The sequence below is a fragment of the Stigmatopora argus genome, chromosome 19 (genome assembly GCF_051989625.1).
Source record: "Stigmatopora argus isolate UIUO_Sarg chromosome 19, RoL_Sarg_1.0, whole genome shotgun sequence".
In the NCBI taxonomy this organism is placed as follows: Eukaryota; Metazoa; Chordata; class Actinopteri; order Syngnathiformes; family Syngnathidae; genus Stigmatopora; species Stigmatopora argus.
In genome coordinates this window covers 4,945,923-4,965,470 of record NC_135405.1, presented here as the reverse complement: position 1 = coordinate 4,965,470, position 19,548 = coordinate 4,945,923, and the positions used below count along the sequence as shown (strand labels likewise).

The 19,548-nt window shown below is 38.4% G+C and overlaps 1 protein-coding gene across 2 annotated transcripts; it reads left to right on the top strand.

Moving 5' to 3' along the window:
- The first annotated feature begins 477 nt into the window (after positions 1 to 477).
- On the top strand, positions 478 to 18,172 carry cnstb (consortin, connexin sorting protein b). 2 transcript variants are annotated; one of them, XM_077587238.1, is made up of 11 exons: positions 478 to 662; positions 4,593 to 4,733; positions 4,848 to 4,971; positions 7,459 to 7,568; positions 8,545 to 8,575; positions 10,830 to 10,916; positions 11,003 to 11,111; positions 13,152 to 13,222; positions 13,885 to 14,111; positions 16,457 to 16,601; positions 17,372 to 18,172. In XM_077587238.1, exons 3-11 carry the CDS (start codon positions 4,881 to 4,883, stop codon positions 17,572 to 17,574), a joined length of 1,074 nt encoding a protein of 357 aa, XP_077443364.1. In that variant the 5' UTR covers positions 478 to 662; positions 4,593 to 4,733; positions 4,848 to 4,880; the 3' UTR covers positions 17,575 to 18,172. The 2 variants fall into 2 exon arrangements, with proteins under 2 accessions (XP_077443364.1, XP_077443365.1); XM_077587239.1 differs by having other exon boundaries at positions 479 to 662; positions 4,593 to 4,971; positions 7,305 to 7,568.
- Positions 18,173 to 19,548: the final 1,376 nt, after the last annotated feature.

The window sequence follows — 19,548 nt, the reverse complement described above, 5'->3', positions numbered from 1 at the left end:
GGTTCAAATCCAGGTTGCTCCACCTGTGTGGAGTTTGCATATTCTCCCCAGGCCTGTGTGGGTTTTCTCCAGGTACTCTGGTTTCTTCCCACATAAAAAAACATGCATGGTAGGCTGGTTGGACAATCTAAATTGTCCCAAGGCATGAATGCTTGTTTGTCTACTCATGCCCTGCGATTGTCCTCCGCCTCGTGCCCGTCACCTGGGATAGGCTCTAGCACCCCTCGCGACCCTTGTGAGGATAAAGCGGTTCAGAAAATGAATGAATACTGACATTGCTAAATATTGTTGTAAATGTCCAGAAAAAACAGTGACTGCAACATTTTCACACCATATTGGAAACTCTGTGGCGCTAAATATGAGAAAATGTTGTCTTTTTACCGAGCGCATCTTTACAATAACGGCGCTCCATAACCTAAGGCTACAACACCGGATTAAGTCATCATATGACTCGTTCTAATGTTTACGTAACCCTTGACAGGCAACACGAATCTACTTCTCTGTCAGAAGGTGGCACCCTCGGCCATAAGTGCAACTCAATAAAAGAAACTCCCCGGTTGGAAGGGTTAACAAGATGAGTCTATGAGGATAAGAACCTGCAGCCGAAGAGAGGAAACGTCGCTCCTTTTTGAGAACCGCACGCCGCTATACTTTATGCAGTGGTGAGTACAAGATGTCTTCATCCTTCCCAGATGTCATCAAGTTATATAAGATATAATGGAGTCTGGGTTTAGTCCAGGGATGTCACGTTATAAAGGCGATTTATGTTTGCAAGGAGAATCTGGGTTGTTTCACATCATTAGTGGATAATTGTGTTTAGAATACACGTGCGATTGTGTGTGTAAGTGTGTGTATGTGTGTTTTTTTCTAAAAGGGAACAAAATTTCGCTCTATTGACAACCTCCAATCACAAATAATTGTAGTATTCGTATGTAATATATTCAGCTTTAAAGAAGTGTCACACAGTAATGATACACAATAATATGATAAAGTTAGCCACTATTTCTGTGCCAAATAGAATATTATAGTTTATATATAGCATTTTCTCAAACTACATGGGGCTCCAGAATTGTTCCAACTTTCCAAATTGTTTTTGTTGAGGTTAAACACTAAGTGTAATAAGCACTATATATTATTATTGGGCGGCACGGTGGAGCGAGTGGTTAGCGTGTCGGCCTCACTGCTCTGGGGTTCTGGGTTCGAATCCAGGTCATGTCCATCTGTATGGAGTTTGGATGTTCTCGGCTGGGTTTCCTCCGGGTACTCCGGTTTCCTCCCACATTCCAAAAACATGCATGGTAGGCTGATTGGACACTAAATTGCCCCTAGTGCCATGTGATTGGCTGGCCACTGATTCAGAGTGTCCCCCGCCTTAGGCCCGGAGACAGCTGGGATAGGCTCCAGCACCCCCTGCAACCCTAATGAGGATAACGCGGTTCAGAAAATGAGCTGAGATGGGAAATTATTATTATTTTAGCAATTTAGTCATTCATTTTAATTGCTTTAGAAATTGGCCGTCTTTTAAAAGTATTTCAACTTACAGATGCCCAGCAGTTGAAAACTTTCATGGCCTTCTACATCTTCAGGCAATAACAAAAAAATGACTACATTTTCTTGAAGAATTTAAATTTATATTAAATACATCAACACATTTCCTCTTCTGTCATATAGTCTTTCTATTGTCAAGTTCAATTAAGGGTTTACTATGAAGAAAGCATATTAATAAATCATTCATTCAATCATTTTGCATACCACTTATCTTCAGAAGGGTCTGTGGGGGTGCTGGAGCCTATCCCAGCCAACTATGGGCACCAGGCTGGGGACAACCTGAATTGGCAATCTCAGGGGACAAGGAGATGGACAACCATTCACGCTCACATTCATATTTAGGGGTAACTTAGAGTGGTCAACCAGCCTACCATGCATTTTTGGGGATGTGGGAGGAAGCCGTAGTACCTGAAGAAAACCCATGCAAGCCCAGGGAGAACATACAAACCTTAAACAGTGAGAACTAACCTGTGATTGAACTTTCGACCCCAGAACTGTGAAGCCAACATGCTAACCACTTGACCACTTGTACAATACACTACATTGGAAATAAATAACTAAAATAAATAGATTAATTTCCTATTTGAAAACAATTACTTCAGTTGACTAAATGCGTAAAAAAGCTGAAATCAATGCTTTCTTTTTGCGCGGGGGCAATTATTCTTTACATGGCCATACTGATTAACAAGGGTGCTATAGGGCACGCTTCATTTTCGTGTTATAAAATACATGCATGCAATTGACTTCCTCCTTAGTTACCCAAACATTGTAAGTCATCCGCTACTCCCAGAATTCCAATCTCATTTCATGTTGCAAAATTATGTGTCCTAATCTCAAATGAATGCTTTCAAACATGTTGCAGAAAGCATGCGTATACTCTAATTTATCAACACCATGGCAGCCTTGACCTATCCGCTCTCTACTAATGCTAAGAAACAGGAGGTCTTGACGTTGATGTTGACAAGCTTTTAGTGTGTAAAATGGCACAGGCCTTAATTTGCTTCCCATGGGGGAGGACCGACAGATGGGTGCAGGTGATTAGCTGGGTGCATAGAATAATAAACATTGTTATAATGAGAGGATAAAAAGATATCTCTTATTTATACAGCAAATGACAACTCGGTTTTAGCTTTAAAATGACTACTCGCCAGCAGCATTCTCCTGATCAGCTTCAACTAAATTGCATAAAAAACATCAATTTTTAGAAACAAATGTTCTTTTATCTGAAATAAAAGGAATATATTCATTTCCAATCTTTTGTTCAAACAAAATTCATATACACAGTAGCGTAATCTTAAATTTTACAAATATTTTGCATGTGATTTTCTACATCTGTTTGTTTCTAATGCAGATGTCAAAGATGAATTCTGGCGGTATCACTGCCGATTAGTTAGCACGTTGGCCTCACAGTTCTGGGGTTGAGGGTTTGATCCCAGGTGGGTCCTCACTGTGTGGAGTTTGCATGTTCTCCCTGGGCATGTGTGCGTTTTCTCTACTCCAGTTTTCTTATAAACATGCAGGGTAGGTTGGTTGAACACTCTAAATTGCCCTTAGGTATGAGTGTCGGCGTGAATGGTTGTCCATCTCCTTGTGCCCTGTGATTGGCTGGCCACCAATTCAGGGTGTGTCCCCCACCTTGTGCCTGTAGTTAGCTGGGATAGGCTCCAGCACCCCCGCGACTCTTGTGAGGATGAGTAGTTCAGAAAATGAAATGAAAAAAAGATGATTTCTGTAAATGAGGAATGAAAAATACGTGTAGATAAACCACATACAATATTTTGTTGTAGTAACATTAATATTTTTTGAAAGCTAAAATGTACTAAAGTTGCAAAACCTATATAATGACGAATCAATTTCGACTCTTGTTGATGAGGTGAAATATTTCGATATTTACTCTAACTTGATTCAATTTGATTCAGGGCCTTTGATCAACTTAATACGACATTTATATAATTAGTTATATCTTAGTGGTTCACGCATCTGACTGTGCAAGCGCGGGATCGATTCCCGCAGGGATGCGCTGTACGGCTGATGAATGATTGAGTAACATTTCACCTAAAGAAATAACAAATGGCAAACAATTTTGATGAATTTCACAATGTTGTTGAATCATCTAATTGAAAACCTTTTTTTTAACCAAAATGCCATGTCTAAAAGATGACAATCTTTATTGGTTGTTTGCATGTGAATCAACTTTAATTTAAATTGTGCTTAACCACTAATATTTTTTGGGGTTTGGGCTTTTTCCCTTGTGTGTCTTGTCCATTTGATTACCCGATTAATTTCACCTGCTGTGTCTTTCTAGCCCTCCCTTCGTGTGACCCAGGTGTTGCTAATGGTCTTCTCAACAACCGCTGTTGATGTATTTAAACCCCGTGTGTTCGTCAACCCTTGTCAGAGTATTATCTGAGGTTATGTTTGAGTAATGTCTTGTTTTGTTGGTGTGCTGCTTCTCTCCGTGTTTTTTCCCGTCGTAATTTTGTTTCTTTGTGTTGTTAGTTTATTCCAAGTTTTTTGTATGTAAGGTTTTATTTTGTAAACTCACCAGAAATACATAACATAACCAATCAATATATTGATCAGAAATTAATAATACACCCATAGTCTGTATTACTACCTTACTCATGAAACTCAGTGTTTGCTATTGTAGTAAAAACTGTTGTTGAAAAATAATTATAGGTTAAAAAAAAGGAAAAAAAATCAACAACCTGCTTTTCGCACTAAGCCCTGAGCAATATTCATGCTGGTTGTCTCTTGTAATCTAACTCGGGCCTCCTGAGCAAATGATTCATCAATAACAAGGACCGTGCTGACTACAAGGATGTGAATTTATTTCTAGGAGCCATTGAAGATGGGAGCACTCCTACACGACTCAGGAAGCAGCCATGTTTTTGTTTTGACACCAAATAGCTAATTTAATCAGTGACCTTCGAGGCATATAACAAACAAGATGCACCCTTAACTTTCTCTTTCACTGTTGAAACAAACTGAATGTGCAAAAATAATTGAATGATTAAATGATCTTAATTTTTTCTCCCTGACAGCTGGCTGGTAACAATTTAAAGATGCTGTTTGAGACTTCTCTCTCTAAGCTGTGAATAAACTGTGGACCGCATTGCACATCTTTCTCTTCACTCGGCCACGAAGGATTACGGTATATCACATGCTTGGTTAGAAGCGACCTGGTGAGACCTCGGCACAATACGTACTTTCCTGGGAAGGAGTAACTCTAAAGGCCACTCAGATACACATCACTGAGAACCTAAGACAATTAGTGAAAATAAGTTACTGTCTGGCAGGACAGTTAAATAAAAGCAAAGCTGGCCGATGTGATGGGTAACAAAAATACTGGCCCGCCTAAAGGACCAGATAATGCAACTCAACCAGAGGAGGAAGATGGCATGGACATCAGAAGTCTCACAGGTGCTATACTTATTATATATGTTATTAAATTCTGTTTGTATGTGTGGGTGTGTGTGGAGTGCTGGATTATAAATAGTTCTCACATACAACATATTTCATCCCTCTCTGTGGCATACAATATTTGATTTTAATAATGCTGTTAATATTACAATACTATATATTTTACTGTATTTTCACCAAGTTGCCTAACTGATGTTTTTTTTCTAAAACCTGTTCTCCATTATTCAGTGAAAAACTCATCCTTGTGATGTTGTCATGTCAAGCCCAGTCTTATCCAATATTAAAAAAACATGTAGGGTTTGCATTTACGTTATTAATTAAATGGCTCAAATATTTTAATCCATAGAATATTTCAAGAAACATCTTTTTTGGAAATACTAACAGGAATCTTATTTCTCCTTCTGCTTATATGATTCTCCTGTGGTGGCGAAAGAAACAAGTTACAGTCTTCCCTCAAATTACGCTGATACTATAGACTAGACCTGGGCCGCGATATTTGAAAACCCGCAAAGTAGGATCACCCTTCTCATTTCTACCATACATACATACTTTCACGTTTATACAATATCAAGTGTATATTAAAGGTTACACAGTTATATGCATATGTAAATACTATAGTGTATTAATATTTAAATTGAATTAATATATAAATACTGTTAGGAAATCCAAAGGTGGCCCGGTGGATGAGTGGTTAGCGCGTCGGCCTCAGAGTGGGGGACCTGGGTTCAAATCCAGGTCGCTCCACCTGTGTGGAGTTTGCATGTTTTCCCCGGGCCTGTGTGGGTTTTCTCCGGGTACTCCAGTTTCCTCCCACATTCCAAAAAACATGCATGTTAGGCTGATTGGACACACTAAATTGCCCCTAGGTATGGGTGTGAATGTGCATGGTTGTCCGTCTCCTTGTGTCCTGCGATCGGCTGGTCACCGATTCAGGGTGTCCCCCGCCCTTGGCCCGGAGACAGCTGGGATTGGCTCCAGCACCCCCCGCGATCCTAATGAGGATAAAGCGTTTCAGAAAATGAGATGAGATGAGAAATAAAGCAGCCTCGACAGTGAAACACATTATTTCACAAAGATCTGCTACTTTGAAGCTTATCACCCCTCTGACCAACCAGAAAATTATGATGAACAGGATGATAGTAAACACCGGACCAGTGGTTCTTAACCTGGGTTCGACGAACCCTAGGGGTTCGGTGAGTCGGTCTCAAGGGTTTGTTGGAGCCTATCTCGCGGAGGTCAAGACATATCGACTCATCATGTTACGTCCACGGGAGACGTCGAGGCGAGGTAGGAGGGATTAGGACCCAGTCGCGGGGAAGCAGGCGAGGACGAGGCAAATGGTGCTCATAACCAAAACTTTAATCACTCACGCGCAGCTGCGTGAACACAACGGCAAAGCAGGAGAGACAAACGAGAGCCGGGAAAAGGCGAAGGGAAAAACAATAGCGGGCTACTCCTAACACATCATGTCGATACACGATAACATGCCCCGCTTGATCATCACTGGCAGCAGATGATCACGTGACATTGCTTGGCCAATCAGTGCTGCGAGGAATTGATATATTATAACCCCTAGGGTTCGATCGAACCCAGGTTAAGAACCACTGAGATAGTGCGTTCAATTCAGAGATCAGACATTCCTGTGTGGTGTTTTTATGGATTTTCTCTGGGTACTGCGGTTTCCTTCCACATCCCCAAAACATGCATGGTAGGCTAGTTGAACACTCTAAATTGCCTCTAGGTCAAAGTGTGTGCGTGTATGGCTGATTGTCTGTCTTTTTGTGCACTGCGATTGGCTAGTGTGGGGTAGGGATAAGCCCCAGGACCCCCACGACCTTTGTGAGGATAGGTGGTATGGAAAATGAAGGAATCCGTCTTTTATTTATAGTCTTTATAAAGACTTCACCATTCCGTTCAATGGAAAAGAGTCAGTTTGTGGTGTGAACTCAAATAAAATCATAACATGTTCATTAATTTGTTCATTTTTGGTGAATCTGTAGTGAGAGAATTTTTCTTTTGAAAGGATTTGTGGGGAGAATGAAATGGATTAACTGCATTTCTGTTTATTTCATTAGGGAAAGATTTGTTGAGATTTGAGTGTTTTTAAGTGCATAAGAGTTTAACCCTGTATCTCAAAGTGCCATTTAACTTCTTGCAAGTAAGAAATGTGAATAAATAGGGAACAAAAGTTAAATCAAGGTCAGGTCCATAAAGGTAAGTCCTTGTCATTGTGAATCATTCTTTAGTTTAGCGCATCATCACTTTGTGACACTCGCTGTGAGAGATATGTTTGGTCAGACACACCTTCATCATGCTCAACACTCTTATGACAGAACTGATGACATCACTGCACCATCATCAGCTTTATTTTCCTGGAGTTGGCAATGCTACTGAAGGAAACATGCCAGGCTTCACCTAATTAATTGGACATGAAAAATAGCAGGTGAGTCTCATAGGATTTTTGCTTGTTTTCTGGTATGTTTCCAGGAAGTGTCTCCAGATATGGAACGTCGAGCCTCAGCCCAGAGCTGCTGGCCTCTCTACAGTCTCTTGGAGAAAACACTGACTACACACTACTGCCAAATTCGCTGCACCAGGTGGGTGTTTGTCTGGAAAGAGGGCAATACTTTCGCATTTTAAGAAAAAATTCTCCCCTTCCAATCTCTGGGGACTGCATGCTTTTGTGTGTGTGACCAAACAAGCATTGCACTGCATAGGCAAAACATTGGTACACTTGGCCCTAGGGCCTGGCAGCAAACGCAAGCAAAATCTAGAGATATCATGCATGAATAATGTTAAGCTTCTGCAAAGCTGTGGTAAGTTCGGTGATAGCTAGTTCCTGTTCTAACATGACTGTGTAGCAGTGTTCAATGCAAAGCCAATAAAATGTTACTTTTTTGGAGTGGCCGAAAGCTAGTGAAGCTGCTAAGGATAGGCTGGTTGATTAGTATATAGATGTGTTATGACATGTTACTTTAATTCATTAGTGAGTCAAGGCATTGAGCAAAACTTTTGTCGATATATATGTAAAATCCATTATTATAATACATATATTTTAAATACACCAGTTTTGCACAAGTTTTCATTGTGCACAGGACAGAAAAGTGAAAACGACTAGCAGAAAATCATTACATTCAATTTTTAATGCTGGTAACAAAGTGAAAGTCATAACATATATTGGACATTTGCAGGAGACAATTAAATAATAAAATAACCACATGCCAGAAAAAAATACACTCATGTCCCTTATGTTTATGAGATGTTCTCCTGAAAAGAATAAATGATATATAGTTCGTTTGGAGTTTAAATCGTATTATGAGAGCTTGTGACATTACTATTCGAATGTGAGCTACAAGCAGTTTCATGTGACTGTTTCACTGGTCATCTGAAAGTCCTGCCTCAGATGTGACTTTCATTTCTTTAAAGAAATGTAATAAATTTGACATGAAATCGGCTTGTGGCTGAGCAGCCAAATTTGACAAACATCCACTGTGCTGTTGCTTCCTGTATTTTTTTCTTTACTGCCTCCATTAGTTTATTTGAGTGTTAAACATGTTTTTTTTTTTATTTCAGATCGCGGAATTCTGCTCCCTCCAAGAGAATTGTATCCTTTATAGATAGAGTTAAAGTAATGTATATGTATTTTTAAAGTATAGTACAAATACATGGCTGTTATCAATATTATGTGACAATCACGTCTGAATTAAATACATATTAAAATTTGAGACACAAATACCATATTTTCTGCACTACAAGGCACAACTAAAAAACGGTGCACCTTATATATGGATCAATATTGGCTTAACATATGAAATTCCCTTTAGCACAGCTCTATCTAGTTGATGTATAATACATCTCATAACTTTTAACTACTACTATTAGAGGACCATCTCTAGTGGATATATAACCTCCTACTATTACTACAGCGCCATCTAGTGGGTCTATAACACAACCCCTTACAACTACAGTTCCATCTAGTGCACCTGTGTCAAAGTGGCGGCCCGGGGGCCAAATCTGGCCCGCCGCATCATTTTGTGTGGCCCGGGAAAGTAAATTATGAGTGCCGACTTTCTGTTTTAGGATCAATTTAAAATGAAGAGTATAGATGTATATTAAATTTCCTGATTTTACCCCTTTTTAAATAAATAATAGTCATTTTTAATCAATTTTTTTCTGTGTTTTTAGTTCAAAAATCATTTTGTAAAATCTAAAAATATATAAAAAAGCTAAAATAAACATTGTTTTAGATCTATAAAAAACTGAATATTCAGGGCTTTTAATCCAGTTCATTTAATCCATTTATTAAAAACAAATCTAAATATATCTAAAATGGTCCGGCCCACATGAAATCAAGTTGACGTTAAAGCGGCCCACGAACCAACCCGAGTCTGACACCCTTGATCTAGTTGATCTATATTATAACACAACCCACTACTACTACAGTTCCATCTAGTGGATCTATATTATAACACACGCCATGTAGTGCAAGGGAAGGGAACCTATGGCTCGGAAGCCATATGTGGCTCTTTTGATGGGTGCATATGTCTCTCTGCTAACCTGTGAGGTAAAATCTGGAAACCGTTGGGGACAGAGCTGTGTCCCGCACGCACTAATAGAGTCACGTAAGCGCAGTGCCAACGACACTCAATGCCACTTTAATCTTTTTTGTTTTTTTTCATTAGACTCTGCTGCATGCATACTCTCATTGATACTCATTGATTAGCAACAGCGTAATAATGTTGTCAAAACAATTCAGACTTTGTGTACTTTAAAAATTGATTTTTACTTTGAATTTCTGAGTGGCTCTGTAGGAATAACATTTGAAATTATGAATTGATTATAGGTTCCCCGACCCCTGTTGTTGTGGATGTATGACACAATCCCCCTACTACTACTACTACTACCACCACCACCACTACCACCACCACCACTACCACATCATATTTTATATTCTGGTGCTCCTTAAACATAAAACAAGTTTACCATAGCCCATTCACACAGTGCGCTTTATAGTGTGGAAAAGCGGGATATTGAAAGGCCTTTTTTAATGTATACTTTAAACTGAGTGCCTTTATGTACAATCAAGGCAGGCTTGGATGAGTTCATTCCTTATAAAAAAGAAAGCAAGTCAGTGTTCCCTCTAAGCTGCGCGCGTGCGCAATTGCGCACTACTCTCGTCTTCTCTGCGCAGCAGCAATCATATGGCGCGCAGTAAAAAAAAAAAAAAATCGGATTTTTTTTTTTTTTTTTTTTTTTTTTTTTTTTTTTTTTTTTTTTTTTTTTTTTTTTACCCCTTTCCCCATGATGGCGCCGTTTAAGCGGCAGCCAGTGGCAGTAGCTCTGTCCACTTATGTTTTTCGTGTTTTACAGCATGTTTTACATGAAAAATTAGAGGGAACATTGACATGCACCTGCTTGTGGCAGGTGTGATACTGGTGTGCCCATAGTGAGCAATGATGATGTCGTGACCGGATGATTCGCCTAAAGACGTTTCGCCGACGGACGTTTGACAGACGGACAGGTCGCCGAATGGACGTTCCGCCGAACGTTCATTCGGCGACCTGCCCGTCTGTCAAACGTCCGTCGGCGAAACGTCTTTAGGCGAATCATCCGAGTACCGATGATGTCGCTCACACTGGTACTCGGTGCGCTCAGGGAGGTTGACTTTCTGCTCAGACCAACGAAAAATTAGAGGGAACATTGAAGCAAGTAGTCTTGTTTTGTCAGGGCTTTTCCCTGTACGTACTTTGTTTCAAAGATGACATGACATAGTTAAATGCGTCTTCATACTTAAATTCTGCCAAGCGACAAGGCCACGCATGAGTGGATTGAATTTCTTTAACTGGTGACCTTACCAGACCAGTTGGCCATCCAGCTTCTCCAGCTAGAGAAGCTTTACCATGAACGAGTGCTCTCCAACCTCACTTACCTACAGGGAAATTGGGGTACTAAACATTGTCTTTTGAATTTGTCTTCTAATTTGATGCTTTGTGAATATTCAGATATACGTGGGCCCTTTCTGTCTTTGCAGAGAGACGCTGCAAAGAGAAGAATGTTGACAACGGTTTGCCTTCTGAAATAGACAACATCAGTAAGAAACACATTGAGACACTGAGGCACATCTGTGGGACACACCTCAAGTGAGTCATCTTATATCTTAAGTCTATAACTCATATTAGCGTAATTTGCTTTCCTTCCAAAGAGAAAAGATGTGCAATCCCCATTTGAAGGGAATGACATGAACTTTTTTAATTGGTGGCGACTGGAATTGACTTTGTTCAAATCAATGGCAGTGCATAAGTTAATGGTATTTCCCATCCATTCATCTGTGTACTGCTCATCCTCATAAGTATCATAGCAAGGATTTTTCATTAATAACAATTAAAATACTTTTAGCACCCTCACCCCTAAACAAAATTCCCACTAACATTTTCTAAATTGATATTATAGATTGTAAGTTTACACAACCCAATAAACAAGTTATAAAGTGTGAAAATTATAAATTGGAGATGGAACAGATAACCTACATTCTGGTCTGCATTGTTTTTCGGCCATTCATTTTAGGTGTTTTGTACGTGAACTCTTGCTCTCTTCAAAATCTGCCTCGTTTAAACATTTTGTGTAAGTTATAACATATGTTTGGACATTTGCAGGAGAAAATTAAATAATAAAATAACCACATACCAGAAAAAAATACACTCCTGTCCCTTATGTTTATGATATGTTCTCCTGAAAAGAATACATGAAAAGAAAAACTAGGATGGCCTAGGGGCTAACAACAATATAATAGGAAATTAACATTAAATAAAAATGAATCCATTTTGTGGTTTGGTAATATAGGGAACAGCTGAAGATAAGTTTATTGAATGTTAGACTGCTGGCCTTATAAACAGTATATTAAATCTATCATGTTAAAATTTAACATGCAACTACATACTGAATATTAACCTATAAACCAAATCTAGAAAATACTTATGAAAAATGTTTTAATACAAGAGCAATTTGTATTTAATTCCATTTAAGTACTAAAAACTGAAGTGTGAAATTAAACAATGTTATTATAGTTACATATTTTTTAGTTGGAAACATAGGGTGGTTCTTTTTGTCTGCTTAATTACATTGATTCATTACAGACTAAAAATGCTTACTCTGTTATTTGTAGACGGATAACAATTAAATTTGGTAGGTATAATCTAAGGATGTATTATACATATCAATTCTCGACTTTTTATTTTTTGTATCAGGGCTTATTTATTTTTATATGTAAATTAGAAATTAGTCAGTAGAGGGCATGTACAATTTTTGGATGTATTGTTGCCTGTGGGTTTGAACTAATTGTCATGGAATTTGGTCGGTATGTACTCTGTAGGTACTCTTGAGACATTTTCAAAAGTTTCCCCCCAGTTAATGATTAGTATCACATAATCAAAATCTGCCTTGCTTAAACATTTTGGAGTGAATGAATAATTAAGTTGAGTTAATTGTCATTCACACACAATTTTGGATTACTACTCTGATTTTGCATGAAAACATTTAAAATAGCGTGACACATTTTTGTTATTTGTGTATTTGTCAGTTACGTATTTTTCAAGAAAACTAAGAACTGCTTACAGTTCAAAAAATAAAGCCGTCTCTTTCAATACTTTGAATAAACATTTCACCCTTTAGATATGTCCTGAAGGGCATGCTTGTCTTGTTCAGTCCATCTTGACTTGTGCTGACAAAGCACATCTAAACTAACTGTCAGTGTGTTCTATTTTTGTTACTGGTGTCAATCGATACAGTGGCTGGTGGAAATCTGTGCTAGATCAGGTTTTCAGACTTTAGCTGAAACACAATATAGCATACTACAAAAAAGTATAGGGCACGCCACTGTGTTGGTGATAACAGTCGATTTCATTCGCCACCAACCAAAGCAACTCATCTTTAATTTGTCTTTTGTGCCACTTGGTGAGCGTCATGGGGTTGCTGGAGTCTATCCTATCCAAATGTAGGGAGTACAGTCTTGGCCAAAAACCATGTGTGACTGATAAATATAATTCTAATGTGAATGTGTTTTGTTTAAGCTCCAAAAGAGAATTCTACAAACCGCTTTGCTTGGATTATTTGATACAAATCACATAAGATTATGTGTTCATTTTCCTAACCTGGTATTCCTTTGTCATTGCTTCTGGACGAAGACCTTCCCTCAGAGAAGATATCACACTAACGGTCGTACAGAGCAAGAGAGAGGTGTGCCATCAGGGAAAAGGTAAATTCAACCTTTTTTTTCTCTAACAAATGTATGTAAAAATAATATGTTGCACTGTCAAATACATTTCTTGATCTGATTAAAGTGTAGATAATCCTTTTCTGTGGGGTTACAGTTTTGAATGCCATGCAACTGCTTTGGTATATTTGGAAAATATTAATCAAATATGATTTTTTGATTCCCCAATTTTTAAATCTTGGTAACACACGAGCAGTTGAGCATGGGTGTTTATTGTAAGCATATAATATCCTGAAGATGTACAAAAGGAAATAATTAAACAATTTAAATTGACACAAAGAAGGTAAAGTTTAAAAAAAAATATATTAGAACATATGCCTATATGTTAAGTTTATATATAGTATATATGCATAGATTAAGCTTGCATTAGTCTGTATTTCCAACTGAAGATAGCCATTCACTATAGAATTTTTCAAGAATCAACTTGAGTGGTATTGGAAAATCAAAACTAAAATATTTTGGTCAATAATGTTTTTGAATGTAAATACCTATGTAACATTTATTAAAGTCGTTTGTGTACCTGAAGTAATAAAATTCTGTAACTCATAAGTCAATGAACCTTACAAATTTACTGACAATGTTAGAAAAATAAGATTACTCTGCATTCAACATTAGTCCAATAAATGCTGTATGTTTCTGTTTAGTTGCAGCATGCAACCCCGAAATAAAAAATGATGATGATGATGAAGAAGTGGGAAGAATGAAATCCAAGTTAGGTCCTTTTAAGCAGCCAAAGCATATAAAATGCGAAGAAATGTATGATGGAGTGAAAGAAGAGGAGGAAGAAGATGAGGACTTGAAAGTGGAGTGGCCAACAGGAGTGCACCAGGCTACAGACATAGAGCTGGAAAAACTTTGCCATGAAGATGGGGTAGGAAAGACCTTAACAACAAATAATATTCACTGCGTTTTTCTAAGATTCTTTACACATACATGGAATTGGATGTTATTTTCATTCCCTAGCCACTAAATCATTTATCACCAAAGATAAATGATGTCAATTACAATCCTCAAACCTTATAAAAGTGGAATATTATGTAAAATGTAAATAAAAAAATGATTCATAAATCCCTTTTAACCAACTACATTGATTGAAATAAACCACAATAATTGTTTTTAAAGGTTCAACTTAAAAATTTTTTTTTTAGTTTTTTGAATTTGATGCCTATAACCAAATAACTGGTGACAGGGTCAACAAAAGACAAAAAAAAAAAAACAATAAATAATTGGACAATAACACTGACTATTGAGATGACAACTCATTAAGTGCCATAGGTGATTAGTCTTAATATGGATTCCCAAATGCGTGACCGGACGTTTGGTCGCCGGACGTTTGGTCGCCCGGACGTTTGGTCGCCGGACATTTGGTCGCCGGACGTTTGGTCGCCCTGGTGAATATAATTTTGAGAGCTGGTTTCAACAGTAGATATTTAGATATTAAACTCTCTCTCTCATGAATATAATTTTGAGAGCTGGTTTCAACAGTATACTCTGTCATGTTGTCAAACGTCCGGCGACCAAACGACCGGCGACCAAACGTCCGGGTGACCAAACGTCCGGGCGACCAAACGTCCGGGCGACCAAACGTCCGGGCGACCAAATGTCCGGGCGACCAAACGTCCGAGTACCCCCAAATGCACATCGATAGCACTGTTTGTGCCCTCACGCTTCCCTGCCATGTCCTAGTCTTTCCTGTCCTTCATTTTATCCTTTCTGTTTGTTGTATCCCTCGCTCACGTGTAGTGTGTGCGTGCCTATATTGCATTGGATTGGATTGGATAACTTTATTCATCCCGTATTCGGGAAATTTCATTATCACAGTAGCAAGAGGGTGAGAATGCAGATACAGGAAAATACATTTTAGACATAAATAGATAAGTGATAAATAAGTTAATAAATAAATAAATAAGCGTGTTGCTGAAATATATATACATACATATATATAAATATACATATACATACATACACATGGTTGGTCTTAACATTCAGCCATTTGTTTTGTTAAAGAGCCTGACAGCTGATGGGAGGAAGGGTCTGCGGAAGCGCTCCACCATATTGGTGTATATGTAATCAATGAGGCCTGAAAAATCTGTCCAAAGAGTTTAAAATAGCTTACTTTACAAGAAAATATATTTGGCTATTTAACAATCACTTTCATCAGCAATACAGGACTATGCTCAAATTAAAAACAGCAGGCAGCAACTTTCATTTACACCCTTCAAAAGCTTGCATCAGTGGCAGTGTAACACGTGAGGAGCCCACTGTGTGTTTTGCTGGACTAACAGATGACCTTTTTTTTTAAACATTGGACTGGTAGTTAAAGCTGGTCAACATTACCAGCATATCGGTATATTGTGATATATTTATTCATTTTCTGAACCCACTTATCCTCACAAAGGTGGTGGAGGGGTGCTGGAGCCTATCCCAGCCAACTATATGGACCAGGCAAGGGGGACAATCTGAATCAGTGGCCAGTATATATCACAGGACACAAGGAGAAGGGCAACCTATCACACTCACACTCATACATGGGGGCAATTTAGAGTGTTCATGCATATTTTTGGAATGTGGGAGGAAACCGGAGTACCCAGAAAACACCCACACAAGCCCGGAGAGAACATGCAAACTCCACGCAGTGTGGACCGACGTGGGATCGAACCCTTAGCCCAAGAACTGACGCAGACGCTCTAACTACCTTTTCCAACGGGCCCTGTAATGATATAAAATGACTCAATACACATTTCACATTACTGCATTAGGTTCCCAGTATTGATTCCTATTTGGTTCCACTAATATAGCATTTAAAAAAAAAAATTAAATTATCCATTCATTGTCTTATTTGTTCTCTCAATTGCCATTTTACCATGTGATGTCACAGGTGCAAGTCGCACACATGATTCTTGCAACAATGAAAGATAATAGTATATACCAGATGCCTTGGGTGATGTATTGGGTGTTCCAGATGCATCTGCCATCATCATAAACACACGATTATGACAGATTTTTACATTGTTATTATGTATAAGTGTAGGTATATATGGCTGGATAGCTATAATACCCCCAAAAAATGTTTGCAGTAGCTGGTATGTTATAAATACATTTAGTTTTACAAAAGAAATGACAAACATTGCCTGATACATTGTAATGCAATATTTTTTTTATTTCAGTTATGTTGGAATGGAAAGCCAAATATTCTGTTTTGTGTGTGAAATTTAGAGTATGTCCACAGATGGTCTGGTTTCCATTCTGAAGAGAAGGAGAGCATCTCTGGATGGACTACCACCTCCCAGTAATGAAGACAACAAAATATATGCCAAACGCAAAGTCCGATTCACTGAGCCAGATGATGGCATCGATCATGGTTAGATTTTAAATTAAAGAGTGTTCTGAACTGATGTCCCATCAATATTTTCCGTGTGCGGTCTTTTGGTCGCCGTCTTTTGGTCGCCGGTCTTTTGGTCACCGGTCTTTTGGTCGCCAGTCTTTTGGTCGCGGTCTTTTGGTCGCCCCAACCGCGACAACGGGCGACCAAAAGACCGGCGACAAAACAAGGTAAAACAAACACGTCTACGCATCAATAAAAGCCAACAATGGCCATGAGCAGTTTCACTGAGCCGACGTGTGAGTGTATAAGAGTTTGTATGTACATGCGTTGTCCCTTTTAAGAAGCTACGTCAGTCAGGGTCTTAACAAGTTCTCCAACAAAAAACAATAAAAGTCCGGGAAATTTTGAGCTTTTCTTTAGCCTAATAATTACTAGGGCATTAAGTATGACTAAATAGTAATTCACAGTTTGTATTTAGGGAATTTGAGCAACGATTTAAATGGTAATTACCACTTACCTTCCAGGCGACCAAAAGACCGGCGACCAAAAGATCGGCGACCAAAAGACCGGCGACCAATCGACTGTGTACCATATTTTCCAAAGCAAAATTATATTTGATATAACATTTTAATAATATAAACCTCCAGCGAGTTAACCACAAAATTAAATGTGGTCTCAACTTTGTAATATTTTTTTAAAATCATTATAATTAGTCTCAGCACAAGGAAATTTACTTACTTAGGAAATGCATGTATTGATATTTTGCACGTGGATTATTTAAAATTTGCCATGTGTTTACACTCTAGATGAGGAGGGTGGAGATTCCTGGATGATCCTTCTCCTGCTGTGTCTGGTTACCGTGGTGATCAGTGTTGGTGGGACCGCTCTCTACTGCTTCTTGGTGGACTCATCCTCCCATGTTTGCATTGACTTCACTCACAATTTCTACATGACGAAAATGCGGAGTGTCTTCGAAAGGCTCGAACATTGGCTGCCTCATGGGACATAAAAGTCGTCATGAAAAGTCTTGACGCAGTTCATTGTCAAATCCACAACCAGGGAAATTTTCTTAAATCATAATTTGACTTGAAATTTTAAATTGGACTTTCTAAGAAAAACACCAAGCTGTAACATTTTTCAAGATAACAGTAGATATGCTTGTGTGGGTCATTTATCCGTGACAAAATCGCAACCTCAAAAGCCTTCTAGTAACATTCACTTTTCTCCATACTTTAACATATTAACTTGTGTCTTGCAGTTTGTTAGCAGTGTAGTTTTATTTGTCCTGGTTCTATAGCCTTCAGCTGTTTCTATTTGTTCTTTTAGTACAGTAAGTTGCCATTTGTAGGTGCGCTTTTGTGTTTTTGTACAATGATGGATCATGTTTGTAATTTAGTTTCTAATTTGCGCTGCATATCTCCATGACATTGACTATGGAATTTTTTGTTTTGATTTTCGTCTTTGCATCTTTCTCACAGTTCAGATTTAGCCCATTATTTCATTAAACGCACGGACAACAGTATAAATAATTAATAGCTTGTACTTCAACCATATATGTGACTACGATACTGTATTGGGTAATGTTTATTTTAGTCATACTGAAAATGATGGTTAACTTTGGAAGCATTTTGGTAACATTGCTATTTTCACCTATGAACTATTGTCTTCCCACTCAGGTACCTGTGTTGCGTTTGAAATCTTAAATCCTCATATTTACAGGGTTTTCCTTGAAATCAACGTTCATGGATTGAAACTTTCTCTGCAGATTCAGTTTACACCTTGATGAAATAGATGTTGAATAGGTGACTTTCTAGACACGTGACTAAAATACCGAAATTTAGGTGGACTGTTAAAGTAGCTTATACATGATCTTCACATTGTATGTTAAAGTTTATAATTACATGAAACGGAAATTGTACCTATTACAAATATGTACAAATTTCAACTCACTTCTAGTACTATATTATCACATTAAACTGGTTCAAAGGGGTGAGTTGAATGCTTCCTTTGTATTGTCACAATAGATAATGTTGACCAATTATGCAATATGACTTGTTTGCTTAGTACGCCACAATTTCAGGTTATACCTATTGCAATTATTTTTAACAATGGACTGCAGGTGAATTAAATAAAAACAGACAATTGGATCAATATCAACACTATTGTATTGTGATTAAACATATGTGACTATTTGTCCAAATATGATATTTGGGTCTCCAGCATGCTTGTGGCCTGGGAGAGGCAAATTAATAAACAAACTTTATACTATATTATGGATCTTAATTGGATGTCTATTACTGTCAATGTAATTAAAACAAGTTAAATACAATGACAAAAAACGTCACTTGGGCCATAAAGTGCACATGCTTTTATTCATGTCAATAAATGAAAGTTATGTACCTAAACAGAAATAGGTTTTAACAGTTAAAATAAAATACAAAAGTAGTCAACATTTCAATAGCAGTTGACTGTCCTAAAGGTGTTCTTGGGTATTAAGGAAATGACTACATTTACCGGGCGGCCCGGCGAATGAGTGGTTAGCGTCGGCCTCACAGTGGGGTCCTGGGTTCAAATCCAGGTCGGTCCACCTGTGTGGAGTTTGCATGTTCTCCCAAGTCCTGTGTGGCTTTTCTCCGGGTACTCTGGTTTCCGCCCACATTCCAAAGACATTAATGGTAGGCTGATTGGAGAATCTAAATTTCCCCTAGGTATGAGTGTGATTGGTTTGTCTCCTTGTGTCCTGCGATTGGCTGGCCACCAATTCAGGGTGTGTCCCCCGCCTCTGGCCCGAAGTCAGCTGGGATAGGTTCCAGCACCCCCCGTGACCCTAGTGAGGATAAAGCTGTTCAGAAAATGGAAAAAAAATGAAATGAACTAAATTTGCCAGTAGCATTTTTTAATCTAAAAAGGTGAACAAAATGAACAGATATGCCATGGGTGCCACTGTGGCCCTTTGTGGAATAGTTTGGACACCCTTGAATAT

Bases quoted from the DNA above. Each gene is read 5' to 3' on its own strand.
- cnstb (XM_077587238.1), top strand. From the start codon at position 4,881: ATGGGTAACAAAAATACTGGCCCGCCTAAAGGACCAGATAATGCAACT. The intron at 13,223-13,884 runs GTAAATTCAACC...GTTTCTGTTTAG, and splicing joins GGTGTGCCATCAGGGAAAAG to TTGCAGCATGCAACCCCGAA. The intron at 16,602-17,371 runs GTTAGATTTTAA...TTTACACTCTAG, and splicing joins AGATGATGGCATCGATCATG to ATGAGGAGGGTGGAGATTCC.